The sequence below is a fragment of the Miscanthus floridulus genome, chromosome 18 (genome assembly GCF_019320115.1).
Source record: "Miscanthus floridulus cultivar M001 chromosome 18, ASM1932011v1, whole genome shotgun sequence".
In the NCBI taxonomy this organism is placed as follows: domain Eukaryota; kingdom Viridiplantae; phylum Streptophyta; class Magnoliopsida; order Poales; family Poaceae; genus Miscanthus; species Miscanthus floridulus.
In genome coordinates this window covers 17,414,762-17,435,803 of record NC_089597.1, presented here as the reverse complement: position 1 = coordinate 17,435,803, position 21,042 = coordinate 17,414,762, and the positions used below count along the sequence as shown (strand labels likewise).

The 21,042-nt window shown below is 45.5% G+C and overlaps 3 protein-coding genes across 5 annotated transcripts; 2 read left to right on the top strand and 1 right to left on the bottom strand.

Moving 5' to 3' along the window:
* Window positions 1-4,057: 4,057 nt before the first annotated feature.
* On the top strand, window positions 4,058-7,563 carry LOC136521858 (putative cytochrome c oxidase subunit 5b-like). 2 transcript variants are annotated; one of them, XM_066515621.1, is made up of 7 exons: window positions 4,058-4,278; window positions 4,363-4,448; window positions 4,551-4,601; window positions 6,468-6,534; window positions 6,695-6,774; window positions 6,906-6,988; window positions 7,366-7,563. In XM_066515621.1, the coding sequence occupies exons 1-6, from the start codon at window positions 4,140-4,142 to the stop codon at window positions 6,975-6,977; spliced, it is 495 nt and encodes a 164-aa protein (XP_066371718.1). In that variant the 5' UTR covers window positions 4,058-4,139; the 3' UTR covers window positions 6,978-6,988; window positions 7,366-7,563. The 2 variants fall into 2 exon arrangements, with proteins under 2 accessions (XP_066371718.1, XP_066371717.1); XM_066515620.1 differs by lacking the exon at window positions 7,366-7,563 and having other exon boundaries at window positions 6,906-7,261.
* Window positions 7,564-7,990: 427 nt separating this feature from the next.
* Window positions 7,991-10,082, top strand: LOC136522469 (probable receptor-like protein kinase At5g20050). Its single transcript, XM_066516288.1, has one exon. It carries the CDS (start codon window positions 8,084-8,086, stop codon window positions 9,449-9,451), a length of 1,368 nt encoding a protein of 455 aa, XP_066372385.1. The 5' UTR covers window positions 7,991-8,083; the 3' UTR covers window positions 9,452-10,082.
* A 5,587-nt stretch (window positions 10,083-15,669) lies between these two features.
* On the bottom strand, window positions 15,670-20,684 carry LOC136521181 (wall-associated receptor kinase 2-like). Of its 2 annotated transcripts, none has more exons than XM_066514883.1 (4): window positions 20,497-20,684; window positions 17,837-18,796; window positions 17,538-17,714; window positions 15,670-17,133 (listed from the first exon to the last, which is right to left on the bottom strand). In XM_066514883.1, the coding sequence occupies exons 1-4, from the start codon at window positions 20,516-20,518 to the stop codon at window positions 15,929-15,931; spliced, it is 2,364 nt and encodes a 787-aa protein (XP_066370980.1). In that variant the 5' UTR covers window positions 20,519-20,684; the 3' UTR covers window positions 15,670-15,928. The 2 variants fall into 2 exon arrangements, with proteins under 2 accessions (XP_066370980.1, XP_066370982.1); XM_066514885.1 differs by lacking the exon at window positions 20,497-20,684 and adding an exon at window positions 19,609-19,932.
* Window positions 20,685-21,042: the final 358 nt, after the last annotated feature.

The following is a 21,042-nucleotide window of genomic DNA, read 5'->3' as shown; positions in this document are numbered from 1 at the left end:
TATAAAAGTAATTGCAAGCTTGTGTAATGGGGATGCAAACCAACGGGAAGAACAAGGTTGACATGATGATTTTTCTTCCGAGGTTCACGTGTTTGCCAACACGCTAGTCCCCGCTGTGTCGACCGCTCACTTGGTGGTTCGGCAGCTAATTAGCATCACCCGCTAAGCCCGCACGTCGGGCGCCACAAGAACCTACCCCTTGAGTGAGGGTAGCTCAATGACACGCTTTACTAGAGTTGCTCTTCGCGGCTCCCGTGGGGCGAGCACAATGCCCCTCATAAGCACTTCTCCGGAGCGCCGCACAAGCTTCTTGCGCGCTTCGACGGAGACCACCACCAAGCCATCTAGGAGGTGGCAACCTCCAAGAGTAACAAGCACCACCGGCTTGCAACTCGATCACCTAGTGCCACTCGATGCAACCTCACGATGCAATCGCACTAGAATCGCTCACTCACACAATCGGATGATCGCTATCAAGTATGTGTGAGATGGAGGACTCCTAAGCACTCTCAAGCATGAACACAAAGTCCCCCAAGGTGCTCCACACTAGCCATGGCCGAAGGCCACTTCTATTTATAGCCCCAAGGGCTAAACTAGCCGTTACCCCTTCACTGGGCAACGGTCGGGCCGACCGGACGCTCCGGTCGTGTTGACCGGACGCTGGACCTCAGCGTCCAGTCGTCCGCAGACGGCCACGTGTCCTGGTTCCAACGGTCACTTGACTTGACCGGACGCAGCAGCTCTCAACTGACCGGACGCTGGTCCCTCAGCGTCCGGTCGTTTCCAGTAAGCTTCCAAGCATGACCGGACGCATCCGGTCGAACGCGATCGGACGCAGCCAGCGTCCGGTCACACTCTAGCTTCTGCGTCACCGTACGTCAGCCTGACCGGACGCAGCCAGCCAGCATCCGGTGCTTTCAGACCCAGCGTCCGGTCAGTTGACTGACGCCAGCGTCTTCGCGACCAACTCGTTTTCACTTCTAACTTCTTCACCCTTGCTCCAATATGCTAACCACAAGAATTTGCATCCGGCGCAATAAAAAATAGGCACTCCCATTTTCCCGAAAGCGCCGAATCCCGCCGAGCAAGCTCGGCGGGAGGGAGAGAGGGACCCAAACCTATCTCAACCCTGTAAACACCACCTCCTTTGTAAATGTGCCAACACCACCAAGTGTACACCACTATGTATATGTGTGTTAGCATTTTCACAATCATTTCCTAAAGGATGTTAGCCACTCAACTCGATCCCAGCGACAATGCAAAGTTAGATCACTCGAGTGGCACTAGATGACCGATATGCAAACAAGTTTGCCCCTCTTGATAGTACGGCCATCTATCCTAAACCCGGTCATAAACTTCTCTACACACGTATGACCGGTGAAATGAAATGCCCTAGGTTATACCTTTGCCTTGCGCATTCCATTCCATCTCCTTCAATATCGATGCAACACATGCACCAACACGATCAACAATGATATGATCCCCTTCATATCATCACATGATCATATTGGTTCATCGATCTTGACTCTACTTGCTCTTCACCGTTGCCATCGTCCATCGGCGCCAAGTCTTGCTCAAGCTTCACCGCCACGCGGTCCATCACTCCAAAGCCTTCGACTTGCCCTTCACGCTTGCAACCGGTCCATCAAGCCAAGTCTTGTCTTGATCTTCTCCACCTTGATCACATGACTCAATGTCATGTCTCATGTGCCTTTAAGCTCCTTCATCATCACATGTGTGAGCTTTGCAACATCTCCAAGCCATTTTCACCTCTATGGCATATGTTGCTCACACATATGTACCTGTGGACTAATCACCTGTGTATCTCACATAAACACAATTAGTCCACCTAAATTGTCACTCAATTACCAAACCAAAACAAGGACCTTCACCAGCCTCACCACGACGAGCTGGTCCACCAACCCCCACCGCAAGCTCGTCCCCCAGCCCCACGGCGTGGCCTCTGCCCCTACCGCCGCCAGCCAAGAAGAGGAGGAAGAGAGGAGCGCACGGCCTCGCCAAAGATTTGTGTCGTGGAATAGGACCGCAGCGGTCCCGCCTCGCCGTCGTCGTCCGCGGGCCGCTGGACCTCCTCCGCACGCTCCCACTGCCGCCGGACCTCCTCCGTGCGCTCCTCCTCTCCTCCCTCCGCTCCGGCCTCCTGAGCTGGAGCGGTAGACGACCTCATCCAGCGAGTAGCGTTCGTCGGGGTCGCCGCTGGGCGCCGGCGGGAAGGGCTCGTAACACTATGGAGGACGCATTTTGCGTTTGCGTCGTGTTTTGCCAACTCTGTTGGAGAGAGTCTTACACATCTAGAGTGCCCCCAATGTCAGTAACCCATTACAGTTTTCACTTTCGGAGTAGTAACAAACTACATTGGTCACATCATAATGTTTTGGGTACTTGTCATGTCCCATCCTGAAAAAGGAAAAAGAAAGATTAATGATTATCACCTATATATATGGGCAAAGTTTAGAGTCCTTTCTCATAAAAAAATGTTGGTATGAATATGTCTCAAACTTCTAGTAAACCTTTATGCTTTGTATTATTGGTTCCAAATATAACCAGAATACTTATCTTTAATGTAAATGAGCTACTGAGTTCTTTTGTTGTGTTAACCTAATTTATCAAGCCTTTTCAAAAAATGTTTTATTAAATTATGATACAGTAGTTGATTTGTAAGTGCCAACAATATATATAGTTATTACTGCTCATTTGAAGTTGGTCGATATAAGCGGTAATTTTTGCGTGCATATTTTCTCAAGACTAATCCAATAAGAGTATCTTCAAATGTTTTTTTAACTCACTCTCTAAATTATCATTCAGATTTCGGAGAGCCGTTTGAATAAAATCACACAACATATCTTTCCACCTTCCAACAGGCTCACTATACCTTGTGCACACTTTAGAGAACCAGTTTTGCTCTTCATCTAGCGAGAATTCAGAATAGATGATAAATGTATTTGAAAATCTAATTAAAGAAATTATTGGAGGATATTTTCTTACAAAAATCTCTATTTTCATCAATTGGGAAGTTATAAGACTGTCTCCAACGGAGCACCCAAACCGTGACTCATCCCCATTTTGCGTAGTGCACAGTGCTTTTGCGGGGAAAAATCAACCTCCAACGGAGTCCCCAAACACAGCAGGCATTTTGCGTCCGACGAAACACGATACGCAAATTTGCGTCCTCTCTCGTTCCCTTTGCGTCTCCTCCACGCAGGCGGGTCCCACCACCACGAGCTCGGGGACGACCGGAGCCGGGGCGGAGCTCGGGGACGACCATCGCCGGGGCCGAGCTCGCCCGCGCCGGGGCGGAGCGCGCCGGGGCGGAGCTCGCCTGCGCCGGGGCCGAGCGCGCCGGGACGGAGCTCGCCGCGGCGGCCTGGAGAAGACGACCATGGGAGGAGGAGACGGAATCTCTTGCCTCTGGCTCCATCACGCCCGCTCAGGCCTGCGAGAGGAGGAAGGGAAGAGGCGGCGGCGCTCGCGAGAGGAAGAGGACGCTCTGTTGCGCCCGACGGTTGGAGAAGGGAGTTTATGGGTTACGGACCCTTTCACTGTGTGCGATGTAGCCTCGCTTTTGGGTGCTCTTCGTTGGAGTTGGAAGCCCATGGTATTTGGGCCAAAACCATGTGCCATCTTATGGTGGTATTTTGAGTTGAACACAAGCAGCCTGTTCGGGAGGCCGTATCGTATCGTGGATTATTTACTGCTGGCTGGTTTGGTGTGAGAGAAAAACACTGTTCTCGACTGAAAATTTACGATCGTTTACGAGCAGGCGAACAGGCTGAAGACCTCGGCATCGCCGTTTGTCCACTCCGTAGAATATTCTAATTATTTCAAAAGTCCAGTCATCAGTCGCAATTTTTTTTTCAAAATATCATTATCATTTAGCGACTTGCAAATGCAAACTGGTCGCCAATAAATTGCTGTTTCGGAGCAGTCCAAAATTGTTGCAATAAAATTTTAGGGCTTTTTTTCTAGACACTTTGCTGAATTTGCAAAATTTTACACCACAAAAATGGGTCCCTCTACACCGGCGGTCTATAGGCCGGAAACACCCAAGTTGGCCGGATTCTGTCTTAACTACCATCTCTACCGCCCGCTCGTGCCGCCGCTGCCTCCACCGGCCCGCCATGTGGAAGCGCGCCATCTCCCTCCTCCTCCGCCACCACCGCTCCGCCCTGGGACCCCGCTCCCCGGCAGCCTCCGCTGCTGCCGCAGCAGGCCTCCGCCGCACGCCGGCGCCGGCGCCCCTCTTCTTCTCCACTCTCGGTAACGACTCTTCCTTTGTTCCTCACAAGTCACAAGCTTAGGCGGTAGCCCCGATTTGATGCAAAGGCTTGTGTTTCCCGTCAGATGCGGCGGGGACGAGGACGAGGGTGGAGGACGTGATGCCGATCGCCACGGGGCTCGAGCGAGAGGAGATCGAGGCCGAGCTCCAGGTCCCGTGCATGGCTGCTTTGCCGCTGCTTCATTTCTTTGTACGAGTTATTTGTTGGTCCAAAATATTAAATTTCTTGGATTTGGTTCGTTTTTCTGTTCAGGGGAAAAAGAGGTTTGACATGGACGCGCCTGTCGGTCCCTTTGGCACCAAGGTGGGTGATTTCGGTTTGGTACCTTCTACATTTCATTTGGCGCGTGAGCAATTGGGAGTTTTGGACTACTGAATTGATTGTTCAGGATGGGATTGTAACTCGTGAGAGACTGAGAGTGTGCTGAAATGTCAATGTGTGGTCATCTGACTTGCACTCGTGGATGACATTTTGTTTAGATTTATTTGTTTGTCTACGTGAACTGAAATGCTGTTTGAACATAGACCGTAGAATTGGAGAAGACACAGATTATATTTTCAGATGTTGGGATAATAAGAGCTGAAAAGTCAGTGGAGTTGTTTTGTTTCTTTGGGGAAAATATGTCACAACTCACATCTTTAGATGGTGTTTCTTCAGTCATGGCAGTAGTTTCGAGGCCAACGAATCATTTTGGTCTATTAAGTACTGCTTGGTGATTAAATTCGTGCTCATAGAGTCATAGTTGTGGATTGGGTTTGGCAACTGAGTTTGTAGGCTGCGTCCCAAGTCAAAGTTCCTCTTGCTACAACTTTCTGGTCACAGAAAAGTTTCTAGCTTGGGACCCTTTTTCGTGCTTACACACTTTTATCAAATGTGTTTTTCTTAAAATGAGGTCTTATTCCTTTTGAATCTGCAGTACTTTTAGTACATCAATTATATTAGCATATTAGATCATTTTTTTTAGGTTCTCTGCGACATACTGATTTTGAAACACTGATTATGGCACACCTATTGAATTTCCGATACTGCAGGCAATCTTTTTTGCAAAAGTACTTGCAGGCATCTTGATTTTGCTATTTGATTTAATTATCTTCTGATTTTTTCCTGCTTACTCCTGTTTATGTTTCCGTTGTCGTTGTTGCTTAAATAATTTGGAAAAGCTCTCTGGCTGAAAGTTATATATGATTCTTCAGTGTGTTCCATGTCCATGTGAGCCTTGCTGTTATGAAGAGCTCTAGTGAACCAACCCATATTGTTGTCCTGTTCGTTATGGTGGAATACACAATATATAAGTTGCTCTGCTTCAAGTGGAATTTGTCATTTCTTAGTTGGCTTTCTTTTTCATTCTCAGACTCTGTGGTTGGTCAGCACATTGCCCAAAATCAGGATAACCAACCACACAGTGTAGCTGGTCTTTGTATGACTGAATCTTTGTGTTTTATTATTATTATTATTTGAATAAAAGGTCTCCCTGCTTTATTAAGGAATAAAGCAACAACATTTAAGTTCAGCGTTTAAAAATCGCATGCTCACACAGAAAAGCCTCAAGGCCAACACCAGAACACAAAGACTCAGACAAAGTCTAACACGTAACCCCATTACATTGATCCAACGTTGCAGCGCTGGAGACCACCAAAGGCCGAGCATCTGATTGTGCCAACTCTAACATATCCACTCTCCACCTGATTTGTGGTGGTGATTCTGCTTCGTGTTCCACCTGTTGAATAATCCATTCCAGCTTCTCCTGCGCCTCCATCTTGATCATAGGCAGCCATCTTCTTAACATTTTTGCAATCTTTACCAGCACTTTCCTCAACCCTGTCCAAACCAAACCCTGAAAACAAATTTCATTACGAGATTTCCAAAATACCCAAAGAGCAGCAGAAGATACAATTAGTAATCCAGTGCTTTTTATTAGCTTTATGTTTTATTATTGTAGTGACTTTGTCCTTTGATTACATCAGTTTGGAATTCAGTGAGCTTTGCAGCTGACCAACTGATACCAGGTTCCATTTAGCTTTGGCCTGTCGATGAATCACTTTATAGAGTGCTATATGAATCATGATTTTGCTTATATGTGTCTTTTGCATCGTTGTTCATTTATAAATTCATTTTGATTCTTGTGTGGTTCATCTGGACTAATATCCATATATGTTGTTCCATCCATAGGAAACTCCTGCTGTGATTCAGTCATACTACAACAAAAGGATTGTTGGTTGTCCTGGTGGCAAAGGAGGTACACTACTGCTCTGCTAAATATCCCCCCCCCCCCCCCCCCTAGTCTTTTCCAGAATTCGAATCCTTGCCTGTATCTTATCAAGAAAAAAATATCCATTTTTCTAAATGGTATCTAACTTGTCTAATTGGCCTATGCTGCACTTGTTAACCTTTTACAGAAGATGAACATGATGTGGTGTGGTTTTGGTTGGAGAAAGGCAAGCCACATGAATGCCCCGTCTGTACTCAATATTTCTCGGTATGCTGTTTACTCTCAACATAAGGTGCTTGCATTCCAAGGGTAGTTTTTAGCATGATGAGATGATGTACCTGTTGTGATGAATGCACCCTCACTTTCACTGAGGTACAATCTTCATCTTATTTCCACAGCTTGATGTGATTGGGGAAGGAGGATCTCCTGATGGACACGATGATGACGATGACCACCACCACCATCATTAAGGTTCTGCAGGGTATGGCAATAAAACGCGGTGCCAATACCATTTTTGTCACAGCGTTTTGAAGCTGTGCAAAACTTCAGCCTCTTGGCCTTGTAGTGTTCAGTAGATCTGACCGTGTTAACCTGTTTGCCAATTGCCACACAGCTAGGAAGCTGGAACACGTAGTTTTTGTTACATGATCCATACAGAAACTCGGCTATATAAATAATTGGATTCATTACACAAAGTGCACTTTTGCTATTCAACACAAGTTCCGTTGAAATGAGATTTAAAAAAAACTTATTTATCTGGATGATTCTATATATATTCCCCCGTCGCCCTTGCCAAATCTGCTGGTGGAAGATTTGTTGTCTGAATATTGCTCACACCATGATCTATTGAAATTGCAGCTGCAGTCGAGAATGTAAGCAGTGGCTTCAGCGAAACGGTCAAGATAATATTTGTTTCGCCTTTTTTCTAAAGACCAATATTGTTTCTCCTTGATCTGTACTAGTTTCCAAATGTCAACGTGGGTGAATCAGTGATGTTGCTTAAATGTTGAATCGTTATGGATGAAACATTCAACTTTTTTTTTAACGTATGAAACATTCAACTTTGGATTTGGCTAAAATACAGACGCCGACACCACACAAATCGCTATACACTGATGTCATTCTTGCCGTTGAATCAGTGTGCTCTTTCCTCAACTTGACCATGGAAGTGAATCAAGTGATGGTTTCTTCTATGCAAAACGAAATTTAGGATTAATTCGCCATGACGAGGTACCATCAGCACTGACATTTAACCCAATTCCTCACATGAACCGTTCTTCTACCTACCAGGCTACCACTATCCTTTGTCTGATCGAGTCAGTAGTTTGCAACTCCAAGACAAAGGCCACTGTTAAAGAACCAAACCTCATTGGGTTGGTTGAGACATCACTGTCGTTAAATTCGTCAGAGTATTGGTCTCATGTCTATATTTACCAAGCATCACATCGAAGCTAGCTCGGAACACGACGACGAAGTGAAAGAACGCAAGGTCAAGGCAAAGGCAGAGGCAGAGGCAGAGGCAGAGGCAGTGGCAGTGGCGCGGCGCCGCCTGGCCTTGATGGCACTGGCGTGATCCATGGAGGGCAAGAAGGCCAAGATCCTCGCCGGCGCGGCGGCCGTCGTGCTTGTGGCACTCGAGCTCACTTTGTTCCTCTGCTTCCGCCTGTCGAGGCCATTCTACCTCTCGACGGCGGTCATCCTGTCGTCCGCGCTGGCGGGCACCGTCACGGTGCTGCTGTGCCACGCGCTGAGCCCCCGTGGACGGGCCGAGCGCATGGCGAGGCGCCCGGTGCTGGACGGCGGCGAGGAGGTGTCGGTGCGCGTGGAGTACAGCTACTTCCGCAAGGTCGCCGGGCTGCCCAGCCGGTTCTCACTGGAGGCGCTGTCGGCGGCGACGGACGGCTTCCAGTACGTGGTGGGGCGGGGCTCGTCAGGGACGGTGTTCAAGGGCATCCTCGACGACGGCACGCCCGTGGCGGTGAAGCGGATCGACGGGTCGGCGCACGTGGACAAGGAGTTCAGGTCGGAGGTGTCGGCCATCGGCAGCGTGCAGCACGTGAGCCTTGTCCGCCTCCTCGGCTTCTGCCTCGTCCGGAACGGCCCGCGCTTCCTCGTGTACGAGTACATGGAGAACGGGTCCCTGGACAGGTGGATCTTCCCGCAGCACGGCGCCGGCGGGCGGTGCCTGACGTGGGTGCAGCGGTACCAGGTGGCCGTGGACGTGGCCAAGGCGCTGGCGTACCTGCACCACGACTGCCGCGCCAAGGTTGTCCACCTGGACGTGAAGCCGGAGAACATCCTCCTCGACGACCGCCTCCGCGGGATGCTGTCGGACTTCGGGCTGTCCACGCTGATGGGGAAGGAGCAGAGCCGGGTGGTGACCACGGTGCGCGGCACCACGGGGTACCTGGCCCCGGAGTGGCTCCTGGGCGCCGGCGTCACGGAGAAGTCGGACGTGTACGGCTACGGGATGGTGCTGATGGAGCTCCTCGGCGGGCGGCGGAACCTGCAGGCCGAGCCTGGCCCCAGCGGTGGGTCCTCCCGCCGGTGGTCCTACTTCCCGAAGCTGGTCGCCGAGAGGGCGCGGGAGGGGCGCGTGGTCGAGGTGCTCGACCGGCGCCTCGTCTCCTCCGCGGTGGACGAGGACAGCGTGAGGCGGCTCGCGCACGTGGCGCTGTGGTGCGCGCAGGAGAAGCCCGGGGCGCGCCCCACCATGGCGCGCGTGGTGGAGATGCTCGAGGCCAGGGGCGGCGCCGCGAGCGTGGACCCGCCGCCGCCGTCGGACATGGTCCTGGTGGACCTGCTCGCGCTCGACCCCACGCAGACGACCGGACCATTCGGGCTCCCCGCGCTGCCACCGGGACCGGGCTCCGCGGGGACGGCCGCGTCATCGGCGATGAGCATGGGCGATTCGTTCGCGCTCTCCTACCTGTCCGGCCGGTAGCGCACTGCGCACGTTGCTGTGTCGCGCCGCGCGCGGCAATTCCGTAGCGATGGATCAGCCATTCAGGACTCCCGACTCCACCAGGATGCTGCGACTGGACTACCCAAGAGTGGAGTGGTACTGTGGCAGTGGCTTCTTGCCTTCATGGTGTGGTGACTGGTGTGTGGTTTCAGTCTAACAAACTGTACTGCAAAGTGCAACCATTTACCATTGAAACGAAGGCGCAGCAGACCTCGGCAAAGCCAAGTTCAGTTGCACTCTGACTGGCACAGTTGCAGCACTGAAGATTGGGATGCAGGCGTGGCAGAAACTGGAATGCCATCAATGGTTATGCACATAATACGATGCTAAGTTTTTTATTCTAATTTTTAATGTAAAATTCCAATTTCTAAAAATGGCTAGCTCTTCATTCGGGGAAAAGGGTAGAGATTAGAGCACGCAAGATAGGCGACGAGGACAGATTAGTTCAGGTTTCATGTGTTCAACAGGTCTTAGGATCCTCGCTATTAGTTCCTTTAGGGCATGTACAGTCGTAACTTCCGTTGGTGTTGGTGCAGATGCCATTGCAAGGATATTGCGATGGAGAGTAGTCGCACTGCTTGATGTCTATAATAATGAATAATAAGTAGGTGAGTCGTGGAACATTGCATTGGCAAATCAAAGCACTATAATGGTACTAATTGAAAAAGCTAATCAATCAGCACAGAGTAAATAAAAAAGGAAGTGATTACGGAGGTGGGTGCATGCATGCTGACCTTGGCATCCTTCGGCTAGGTAGGGATTGCCTTGGTAGCCTGGAGAGCAGTTGCAGCGGTACCCTGAATCATTTGCTGTATTGATGCATACGCTGTTCAAGGCACGACAGGCAAATGATGATGAGTTTTTCTTGGCTTCCTCGCAAGTCTCATTACCAACATTCCAATCAAGGACCAATGGGAGACCGTCTTGTTTCAGAAAATTTGAATATTGAGCATAGGAAGGGTCGAATTCGAACTTGCTAGCCTCGACGACAAATGCGTAACTGCAAGGGCTGAAACCTTGGGTTCCAGGGTTATGTATTAAGTCATCATAATGAAAAAAATCCGAAATAGATGGCATTCAGATAATGTGGAAGTGAAGTCTGGCAACAACCCAAGCCATCACAGTAAGGGCCCCTACTGATTCTCAAATCACTGTCGCACAACGATGCACATGCGCTGGTGTAGTGCAAGCTGTTGAAATCAATGGTTCTATCCGTAGAACCCACTATGTTTGCGATGGTTCCACACCCGATTGCTGTAAATTTGTTCTTAGTGTAGGAAACCTTCAAAGAATTCCCGAGATTTAGTGATAATGCTGGGTATTCATTCGTGATATTGCTGCTGTTCTGGTATTTGCAGCTCCAGTGTATTCTATTCTGAATGCGTGCCTCACCATCAAGAAGACTGAAATTCAACACCTTGGAGTACGGTACTGATCCTCCCCCCGTATAGATAGCCAGTGTTTTCCTCTCACAATAGATAGTTGGAGCTTGCTGGCTGGTATTGCATATGACTTCAAAATCTTCCTTCAGGAAGCAGTCTTTGCCTAGGCTGTCTTTCCCAATGCCGAACGGGTAAGGGATGCTCATGTTGCCACACTTCTCTGGGCAATTGGGCAGAGCTAGGCTGAAGTTCCCGGCACTGGCCCCATGAATTGTAGTACTATGCAGCAGTATTAGGGTAGCCCCCATAAGCAGTAGTAACAACTTGTTACCTGTAAGTAATAACCAAGTACCCGTCAACTCGTGCTTCAACAAACACAGCAATTAATGTCATGTTACATACTACTAAAAGCTTCTGGATATACATCTAATAAATAATAATATATTTATATCTCTATATACCCATTTCTAATACAATACTCCCTCCATACTAAAAAATAAAGTCGTTTTGAATAGCGACACGGTCTCCAAAGCATAACTTTGACTACTTATTTTTATAAAGATATTTATCAAAAAATGATATATGTAAATTTTTGTGAAAGTATTTTCAAGACAAATCTATACATATGGTTTTCACATTTTCAAACTTAACAACTTAAAAACTATTCATGATTTATATTCCTAATGTTTGACCCAAGCCTTGTTCAAAACGACTTCATTTTTAAGTATGGAGGGAGTACATATTTAGATACCTTTTTTAGAATATATTAAGATACTTCATATTCGGTCCATCTCATGAAGAATACCATTCTCGCTTTTTGAGAAGTCAATCTTTCTTAAAATTAATCAAATATATAAAAAATACTAATATCTATGATGCATAATAATTATCATTAGATCTGAATCATGAAATATATTTTCATAATAAATCTATTTAAAGATACAAATATTGATATCATTTTCTATAAATCTAGTTAAATTTAAAAAAAGTTTCACTTAGTTCAAATGTAGGATGACATTTTTTGGGATGGAGGTAGTAATATATTAATATCTATCCAGTTGTGATAAGTGTCCGTATTTTAATTCAATTCTTTACATTGAACCTAAGATTTTAATATGTATTTAGTTGAAACCTTAACTTAAATTACAGCTCTTATTGCATCTTTTTGTGACATCGTAATACTATATTTTTGTCTTTTAACTTTTAATCTTATTGGTTGTTGCAAGTTTTTTTACCATGTTTTAAATTCAAAATCTAGTGCTTGTTGTATCTTTTATTCAAAATTTTTATTTTATATTTTATTAAGAATAGAATCTAGGTCCTCATATTTCACTCATAGTTACAATAATGACATAGACAGTCATCATAATACACTAGATTTTTCTTGTTTTCTAACATATCTTGTGAGGATTAACGTGAAGACTCTCTAGTGATTTTATTAATTATGCCAGTCAAGTTCCAAATACCATTAATTAGCATGTGATTGCCGATGTGGCAAAACAGCATGGTCCCTGCTATAAGATTTTTTTTTTCATTGACTCTGATGTGTGACTAACAATGATATGAGTGATGAATTATACTAAGAAGTTATGGTCATGTAGGTCCAAACTCCTAAGTCAACTAGTCGACACTAATTAGAGAGGTTTGTTCGTCCGGTCAATTACTTTGGCCAGTCTCGGTAGTGATTTCATGTCCTAATCTCCAATACTCCTACGTGTTGCAAATAGTGTAGATGAAACTAATTTTATCTTATAAAACTTTTACTATCTCTCTTCATCTATACTATGCCATGCCAACTTATTTAATATCTATAAAACCCCACTAGCCTTAGTAAGTTGTTCAGACACATATATATACAAATTTATATGGAAGGCTCATACTCTGCGTCCTGAAATATAAGATATCGAAGGTTTAAAATTATAACATATTATAAGGTACTATCTCCATCCCTAAATAACTATCGTTTTTTGTTTCTGTGCCGTAAGTTTAACTAGATTTGTAAAAAATACGTGCAACATTTGTATCTCCAAACAACGATCTATCTAATGATATTAATTGTGTATCATAAATATTAATATTTTTTTTATATAAAATTAATCAAAGTTTTTTCTCAGGAAATGAGTTATTCAAGGAAGGAGGGAGTACTAGATTTCTCAACCTCATCCATACGTGTCGCCTGCCTTTTAACCCCCATCCATACATGCCTTTTAAAAACCAAAATTGGTAGCCGAAATCAATGACACGCATGCACATCTTTTTAAAATATGCATTACTAGAAAATTAAGCAAGTTGACATCCAACCTAACTAATTAATGAGGGACAACAAGTTAATGATTTCGCCAGACTCATTAGTTGATCCTAAAATTGCTTGGATCTTGTTGTATTTTAGGACGGAAGGAGTACAATCTTGTAAATAATAGAGTGCTAGGAAACACAATTGAGATTCTTACGGGCATAGAGTTATATATACTAGCAGCCTGTTCGGTTGGCTGGTTCGTATCGTTGCTGGTTCGTGAAGAAGTACTGCTGACTGGTTTGTGTGAGAGAAAAATATTGTTCCGGCTAGAAATTTACGATCGTTTACAACAAGCCACAGCCAAACGAACAGGTTGTAGGCCGGTAGACAGTAATTCAGGAACAGGAGGAAACAGTAGGAAGCAGTGTTTGAAATAGTGTTGTGCACAGTCAGATGGACAACGTCAGACATATAGAGTATAAATAAGCAAGTGCCGAACCATGGATGAATAACCGGTCTGTTCGCTGATTGGTTTCTAGGCTGGATTGGGCTGGCTGGTGCTGGTTTGTTGTGAGAGAAAAACACTGTTGGCTGACTGGTTTGGGCTGGCTGAAATCAACAAGCGAACAGGCTGAACAACGTCAGGTGGCCTAGCTGGCCTTGTATTTCTTCCTGTTGAAGAAGTATATAGTATATGTGGAAATACATCTCTGTATTCAAATGAAGGGCCAGAGTTGCAGAGTTATTCAGCTGATATTTGTTTTTTTTTAATTTAAAAAAGTACGCATTACTGAAATTAAACACATCCCAAGAATACAAACTCTAGTACGTACTTAGCTAGTCTTTAACTGGAGGGGTCGGGTAATTGAAATAAGGAAAACATGCATACCTGTAGGCAATGGCCAACCCATTCGTGAATCTCGTGGATGTGCAGTTTCTCAGCCAGTGCACGAGAAGAGAAGAGTAGTACCTAGCTGTGGCAGCACCAGCAGTCCAGCACCTGGGTTTCGATCGATCTCCCTGCTGGTGTTGGTTACTACACGCGGACGCCGCTAAAGGCTTATATAAACGCAGGATTAGGCCCTTCTTGGTTCCAAATAAGTTACCTACTTATAAGTTAAAAAGTGAAAAAAGTGACTTATTTTACCAAATACCACCAACTTATAAGTCACCTCAACTTATAAGTTTTAAGTTGGTTCACCCCTGCTTAAAACTTATAAGTCACCCTTTTTCGCGTGGGGCCCACACCTTTAATGAGCTTATAAGTCATCTACAACCAAACAGGCATGACTTATAAGTCACTGATTTTCAATCACCTGATTTAATAAGTCATCTGACTTATGGAAACCAAAGAAGGCCTTAGATTAGATTGCCATACCACCCACCTCCAGTGGTTGGCGGGTCGGGGGCCGGCGACTGACCATGACAAGTCAACGTCGGAGTGATGGATACAGCCACTGGACTACACCACGAAAACAGGTCCATCTCTCCATCCCACTTCGTCCTCCCAACCAACTACACACGGTAGGAGGCTGGCCACCCATGAAGGCGAGCGCACGACGTACCGGTCGCCCAGCAGAGCCGCTTTTGGGTTGCATTCCACCAATCGAAAAATCCGTCAACACCGCGTCGCTTTTCAGTTTTCACCAATTCAAACATCTATTGAGGTGACGTCACATTCCACCAATTGAAAATTCCATGCGTGGAGATAAAAATAAAATAAAATTCCATGTGAGGAGCTTTCTGGTGAGGTCAGTGACGACGTCAGAAAAAAATACTTTCAATTTGGTTTTTCGGTGGTAACTGAGGCTCTTATAATCACTAGGTTACAGACCCCTTCGTGATTAACTCATGGATGATTAATTGTCGACGAGGTAGGCTCATATTTAGGTCCAACATTGTCAAGGCGATGGAACAATTATAGATTACTGGCAAATGACACACCTATAAAGACCACTTCATACACGCGCATGTATTCATGCAAAAAAAAAAAAATCTATACTCATGCCTTTAGGCCTCGTTTGGATGCGCGTGTATTTATCTCAATCCACATGTGTTGAAGTGGATTGAAGTAGAATTAAACTAAGTTTCATTCCATTCCACTCCAACACATATGGATTAAAATGAATACACGTACATTCAAACAAGGCCTTAATGTTAGTCGTTGTTTGGAGCTGAACTATCCCCAACAGGCACACCGTATGGTCGCGCGTCCTAATAGGCAGGATGCTAGCTAGATAGCAATCTCCACAGCACTAAAAAATCAACAGCCTGCATGCTCAGGCAACATTGCCTGGACGCACAAACAAATAGGTCCTGAATCAGTGACTACTTCATGCACAAGTGGCTGTTGGCTGCGCTCTGGCACGTTTGATTCTATACAAAAATTCGGAGCGAGACCCCATTCTTTGGAACAGGCGGGAGAAGAAAAAACAAACAAACTCTTCCCAGTCGTCATATTTCCAAAGGAGTTGCAAACGGACACCAATCATTGACGGCTCTAGAACCGCTAAACCTACATTACATGCAATATTACTTAGAATTACTACTGGAAAAATGTATAAAAGATCGTTGGGCCACGAGGATTCTCCATAATAATTATGTCCCATCCCTTTGACTAATAAGTCTTCAATTATAATAATGGAAAATACTGAACTATCTCAACACCAATATAGAGAATAAGGAAAAATAAGAAACGTCTCAAGACCAATGCAGACATGGGTAACTGCCTATCCTTTACACTACCGATCATCTACAAGAAAAAGATTATGTGATGTCTACTCCGTACATGCTAAAGCCTGGTGCGATCAAAACGACTACATGTACGTAGCATCCATGTTATAGCATGTTGGTACTACCAGCATGATCTACACGTGGTGTCTCAATATCCAACCCCAGATGTCTTGCCGTCCAGTACATGCTAGGGGATAGTTCACCAACAACCGAATCCGTGCCCAGTTGCTCAGCAAGACGCTGAGTTTCTTCATGCTTCAGCAACAGTATACCACTCCAGGTACTTCGTATAGCCTTCAGCTTGTCAGCCACTTGGGTCATGGAAGGCCTCTCGCTCCCTTTCATACTCAAGCACTGGCTAGCAAGCTCAGCAACCTCCTGGAACAATTCCTCTGTTCCAGCATACATTATGCTAGTGTCCAACATACTTTGCACTCTGTCATCCTTTAGCGCTTTCAGGAACGATGTTGCGAGGTTTTTTCCCATCTCGTCGCCTTCGAAATATATCGCCGTCTTCCTTGTGATCAACTCTAGAAGCACGACTCCGAAGCTATAAACATCGCTTTTCTCTGTTAGTTTTCGCTCTTGCAAGTACTCAGGATCTAGGTAACCTAGAGTTCCTTGCACCACTGTCATGAACTGAACTGCATCCTTAGGAAGCATCCTTGATGCCCCAAAGTCCGTCACTTTTGCCATGCAGTTGTTGTCCAAAAGAATGTTGAGAGACTTCACATCTCCATGAACAATAGGACGGTTGATGGAAAGATGTAGATACTCCAATGCTTCAGCAGATTCTTGAGCGATCCTAAGACGGTCTTCTAAAGAAACAGGTTGCCTGTCGTGGTTCTCATGGATCAATTGAAAGAGAGTTCCATTTGGGATGAATTCATACACCAAGATGGGCACTTCAACTTCCAAGCAGCAACCTAGAAGCCTGATCACGTTTTTATGGTTGACCTGTGAAAGTATAATAATCTCCTGCACAAATTCTTCGGTTTGCATTAGATTCGTGTTCTTTGAGCGCTTCACGGCAACTTCCTTGTTGTCCTCTAGAATGCCCTTGTACACAGTGCCGTGGCCTCCTTTGCCTAGTTCTCTGCTTCTGTCAAAATTGCTTGTCGCCTTTTTCAAATCTTCTATTGTGAATATTCTCACTGTGTCAATTCTTTTATTGAGGATGTTTTGGTATAGTATAGGACCACCATTTTGTCTGAAGAACGTCTCCTTTTCTTTCGCTAATTTCCTTTTTTGACACATGATCAGCAGAGAAGAGATACAAACGATGAGGAATACGAAGCTGACAGAAACACCTGAAAATACATTGTCATCAGCTTATGATCAGTTCAACTGGGCACATTTTACAAAAAGGAAAGGGACCAGCTGCAGCCATGTTAATTTGTACATATACCTTCTAAAAAGACATTAAAAGAAAGTTTGCCATCCAGTTTCAGGTTATTATATTGCTGTCTACTCAATACCAAGGTATTGACTTGCACAAAATTTTGTGAATATGCATGCAACTTCCTCTTAGAACAAAACCCAAGTGTTTTTAGGTGTTTAGCACATAGCACATGCATGTCAGAGGTGGACAGTTTCGGCGTGAAACATTAATGGTGCAGCAATGTGTGTTCGTTTTTATCAGTTTATTACCATGTATTTTAATCACTTTCATGCCTTCCCTTTAGAAAATATATATCGTGCAGAATATATATACCTATGACCACCTTCACTTGAGGCTGCTTGTTCGTGTCAGAAACTGGAGTGCAGGCTATATTCTTGGGATCCTGGCTCTCAGTTCCTCCTGGGCATGAACAATTGTAGCTCCCAATGGTGTTGATGCAGTTACCATTAATGCAAGGATATATAGATGGGTCATCACACTCATTGATGTCTGTTCGAATAAATAGGCGAGTAGAATCAGTACACGAACCGACGGCAAAGACAAGACCAATCAGTACAAACTACAAAGAGAGAGAAAACAAAGAAGTGGTTATGAAGTATATGCATGCTGACCTTGGCACCCTTCGTCTAGGTAGGGATTGCCTTGGTAACCTTGAGAGCAGATGCAGCGGTACCCTGAACCATTTGTCGCGTTGATGCATACACTGTTCAAGGCGCGACAGGCAAAAGATGATGAGTTCTTCTTGGCTTCCTCGCAAGTTTCAGAACCAACACTCCAATCAAGGACCAAAGGGACACCGTCTTGTTTCTGGAAATTTGAATATTCAGCATAGGAACGGTCGAATTTGAATTCGCTGACCTCGACGACGAATGCGTAGCTGCAAGGGCTGAAACCTTGGGCGAAGGGATTATTTAGTAAATCATCGTAGTAAAAAAATCCGAAATAGAAGGCCGACAGACGTGGTGGAAGTGAAGTCTGACAACAACCCAAGCCATCACAGTTGGGGCCCCTACTGATTCTCAAATCACTGTCGCAGAACGATGAACAAGCGCTGGTGTAGTGCAAGTTATTTAAATCAATGATTTCATCCGTAGAACCCACTATGTTTGCAATGGTTGCACACCCGATTGCTGTAAATTTGTTCTTAGTGTAGGAAACCTTCAAAGAATTCCCGAGCTTTAGTGATAATGCTGGGTATTCATTCTTCGTGATATTGCTGCTGTTCTGGTATTTGCAGCTCCAGTGTATTCTATTCTGAATGCGTGTCTCACCATCAAGAAGACTGAAATTCAACACCTTGGAGTACGGTACTGATTCTCCCCCCGTATAGATATAGATAGTTGGAGCTTGCTGGCTGGTATTGCATATGACTTCAAAATCTTTCTTCAGGAAGCAGTCTTTGCCTAGGCTGTCTTTCCCAATGCCGAACGGGTAAGGGATGCTCATGTTGCCACACTTCTCTGGGCAATTGGGCAGAGCTAGGCTGAAGTTCCCGGCACTGGCCCCATGAACTGTAGTACTATGCGGCAGGATTAGGATAGCCCCCATAAGCAGTAGTAACAACCTTTTACCTGTATAAGTAATCATCAAGTCCCCGTCAACTCGTGCTTCAACTAAACAGTCAAGAATATCATGTTATATAACTACTAATAAAAAGGTCTTAGATAAATTTAGTACATACAACTAATAAATCTGCTCTCTATATAGGATAGGAAGGGTGTGTTTGGTTTGAGGAATGAGGTGGTCCATCTTCTTCTCACGCCTCACTTTTTTTATTTGGTTTTGTGGAATGGAATGAGTTGATCTATCATCAGCTCATTCCTCACAGGCTAATAATTAGTATATGCATGAGGAATGGGTTGATTCCAACAAAAATTCATGGGATGAAGTGATGAACTCATGATGGAACACCTCATGAAGCATGGGGTGACTCCACAAACATAACACACCCGAAGTGAATGAGGAGACCCCGAAGAAAGACATAGCACCCGAACTAGAGTTCGCAGCACCACCTCCTGAACCCCAAGCCAGGCTCCTAAGCATATACTCTTTCAATTGAACCCCAAGCCAGGCGCCTTACACTATGGGTCTCAGTGGTGGACCCGGGATTTACTGACGACTAGGGCCTCTATCTAGCGGTGAAATTACTACTGACGACTAGGGATTTACTAGAGCCATCGAGCCACACGCATAAATAACTAAGACACAAATAAAACTTCTATTTGATCTGATGATTGAACTAAAATTGCTAACAACATTGCACGACACACATGATGAGATAAAAATAAATACCTAACATCTCGTCGATATGATGTTTCATTGTTTCTAATTTCAGTTTTCAATCTAATTAAGTAGGAATTGATTCAGGGGAAGGGAGCAGTACCAGGCTAGAGGCTACAAGCGGTCAGCTGAGCACCAGAGCCTGAGCCTCGGGCTCGGCTGCTCGGGCCTCTGCCCTCGGAAGAGCCAAGGAGGGAGGAGTGGAGGACGGGGCCGCGCCCTGGGCCCCTGGCCGTCCGGCATCCGCAGCCGCCAGCCGGCGCCCGGCGTGACGACGCGGTGGCCGGTGGGCTGTCCGTCCATGGTCTGCTGGGCGCCCCGCGCCTGGGAGGTTGGCAGGGACCACAGGGGAGGGGTGGTCGCCGGTCGGACGTTGGCCGGCGCGGTGGAGGGCTGGCGGGCGGCGCTGACGGTCTCGCTCACGGAGTCGTGGTCGCTGACGCTCGAGAAGCATAATTCAGAAGGGAAGCATGCCCTTGTGTTTTTCCTAATGGGCCTCACTTGTGGGCCGAAAAACTATATAGGACTATAAGTTTTACTGGGCCAACGACTAGGCCTGGGCCCTAGGGGCCTTAGGCCCAGATCCGCCTGTGCTAATATGTGCAAGTTGTTTGATTAATTAGCCCGTTAACAAAAGTATTAATCATGGTTATTTGTGCATATATTAGAACCAAAACAGAAATCAAGAGTAAAAAATATGTGTATTTTCTGTTTAATTTATTAGTACCATGAGTGATTAATTCGGCTTTTAGTGCTGTTTGCTAACTAATAAGTTGGGTCGATTAATTAATTTGGTTTACGATTTGTTTGCTTTGGCGCCAGCAGCCTCTACAGTATAATACGAGAGAGTACGGGACCTTGTACAATTGATTGAAGGACTGAGCAATGACGATTTACATGTTATCTGTAGACTGTAGATGGGAAAATGCTAAACCATCAATAATTGTCCTTAACTGGCTGGAGAGAGAGTAAAAAAGAAACTCGATCTTACCTTCACATAACTTTGACTCCATGAATCTCGTCGTGTTTGGTTGCCCTTTCTATATGCCTTCGTATATATATTCATTGATTGATGGTATCCACATGTGTATATATGAGTAGCTAATTTGAGAAGACAAAAGACAGAGAGCTCCTTAATTAGCTATGTACTAGCTACTTGAGTCTGGTTCTAGTGATGAAGTCTAGCTGTTCTTCTGGAGTAACATTTATAAAGGCGCAGGCCGCTGTCTATTACCGTGCTCTAGAAGAGAAGGGGTTGACTGAGTCGCTGGTGTAGAACTAGCATGAGAACTGTAGCCGTGATTTATTATGAAAGAAAAATACTATTATTTTACTGAAACGGTACAGCTTTACTTGAGTCATCGAGCTCCACGTCACTCCATGGACATCAAGGTCATCGTTTTCCCAACACGCCCAAAATATCTTCAGTTCTTCGTGCTGACAGATTCCCAGGTGACGATGCTTTGCCTGTACAGTTCACGTGGCAGACAGCTAGCCCAACAAAAAGGATTAGTAGTGCCTTATCTTTTCCGTTGCT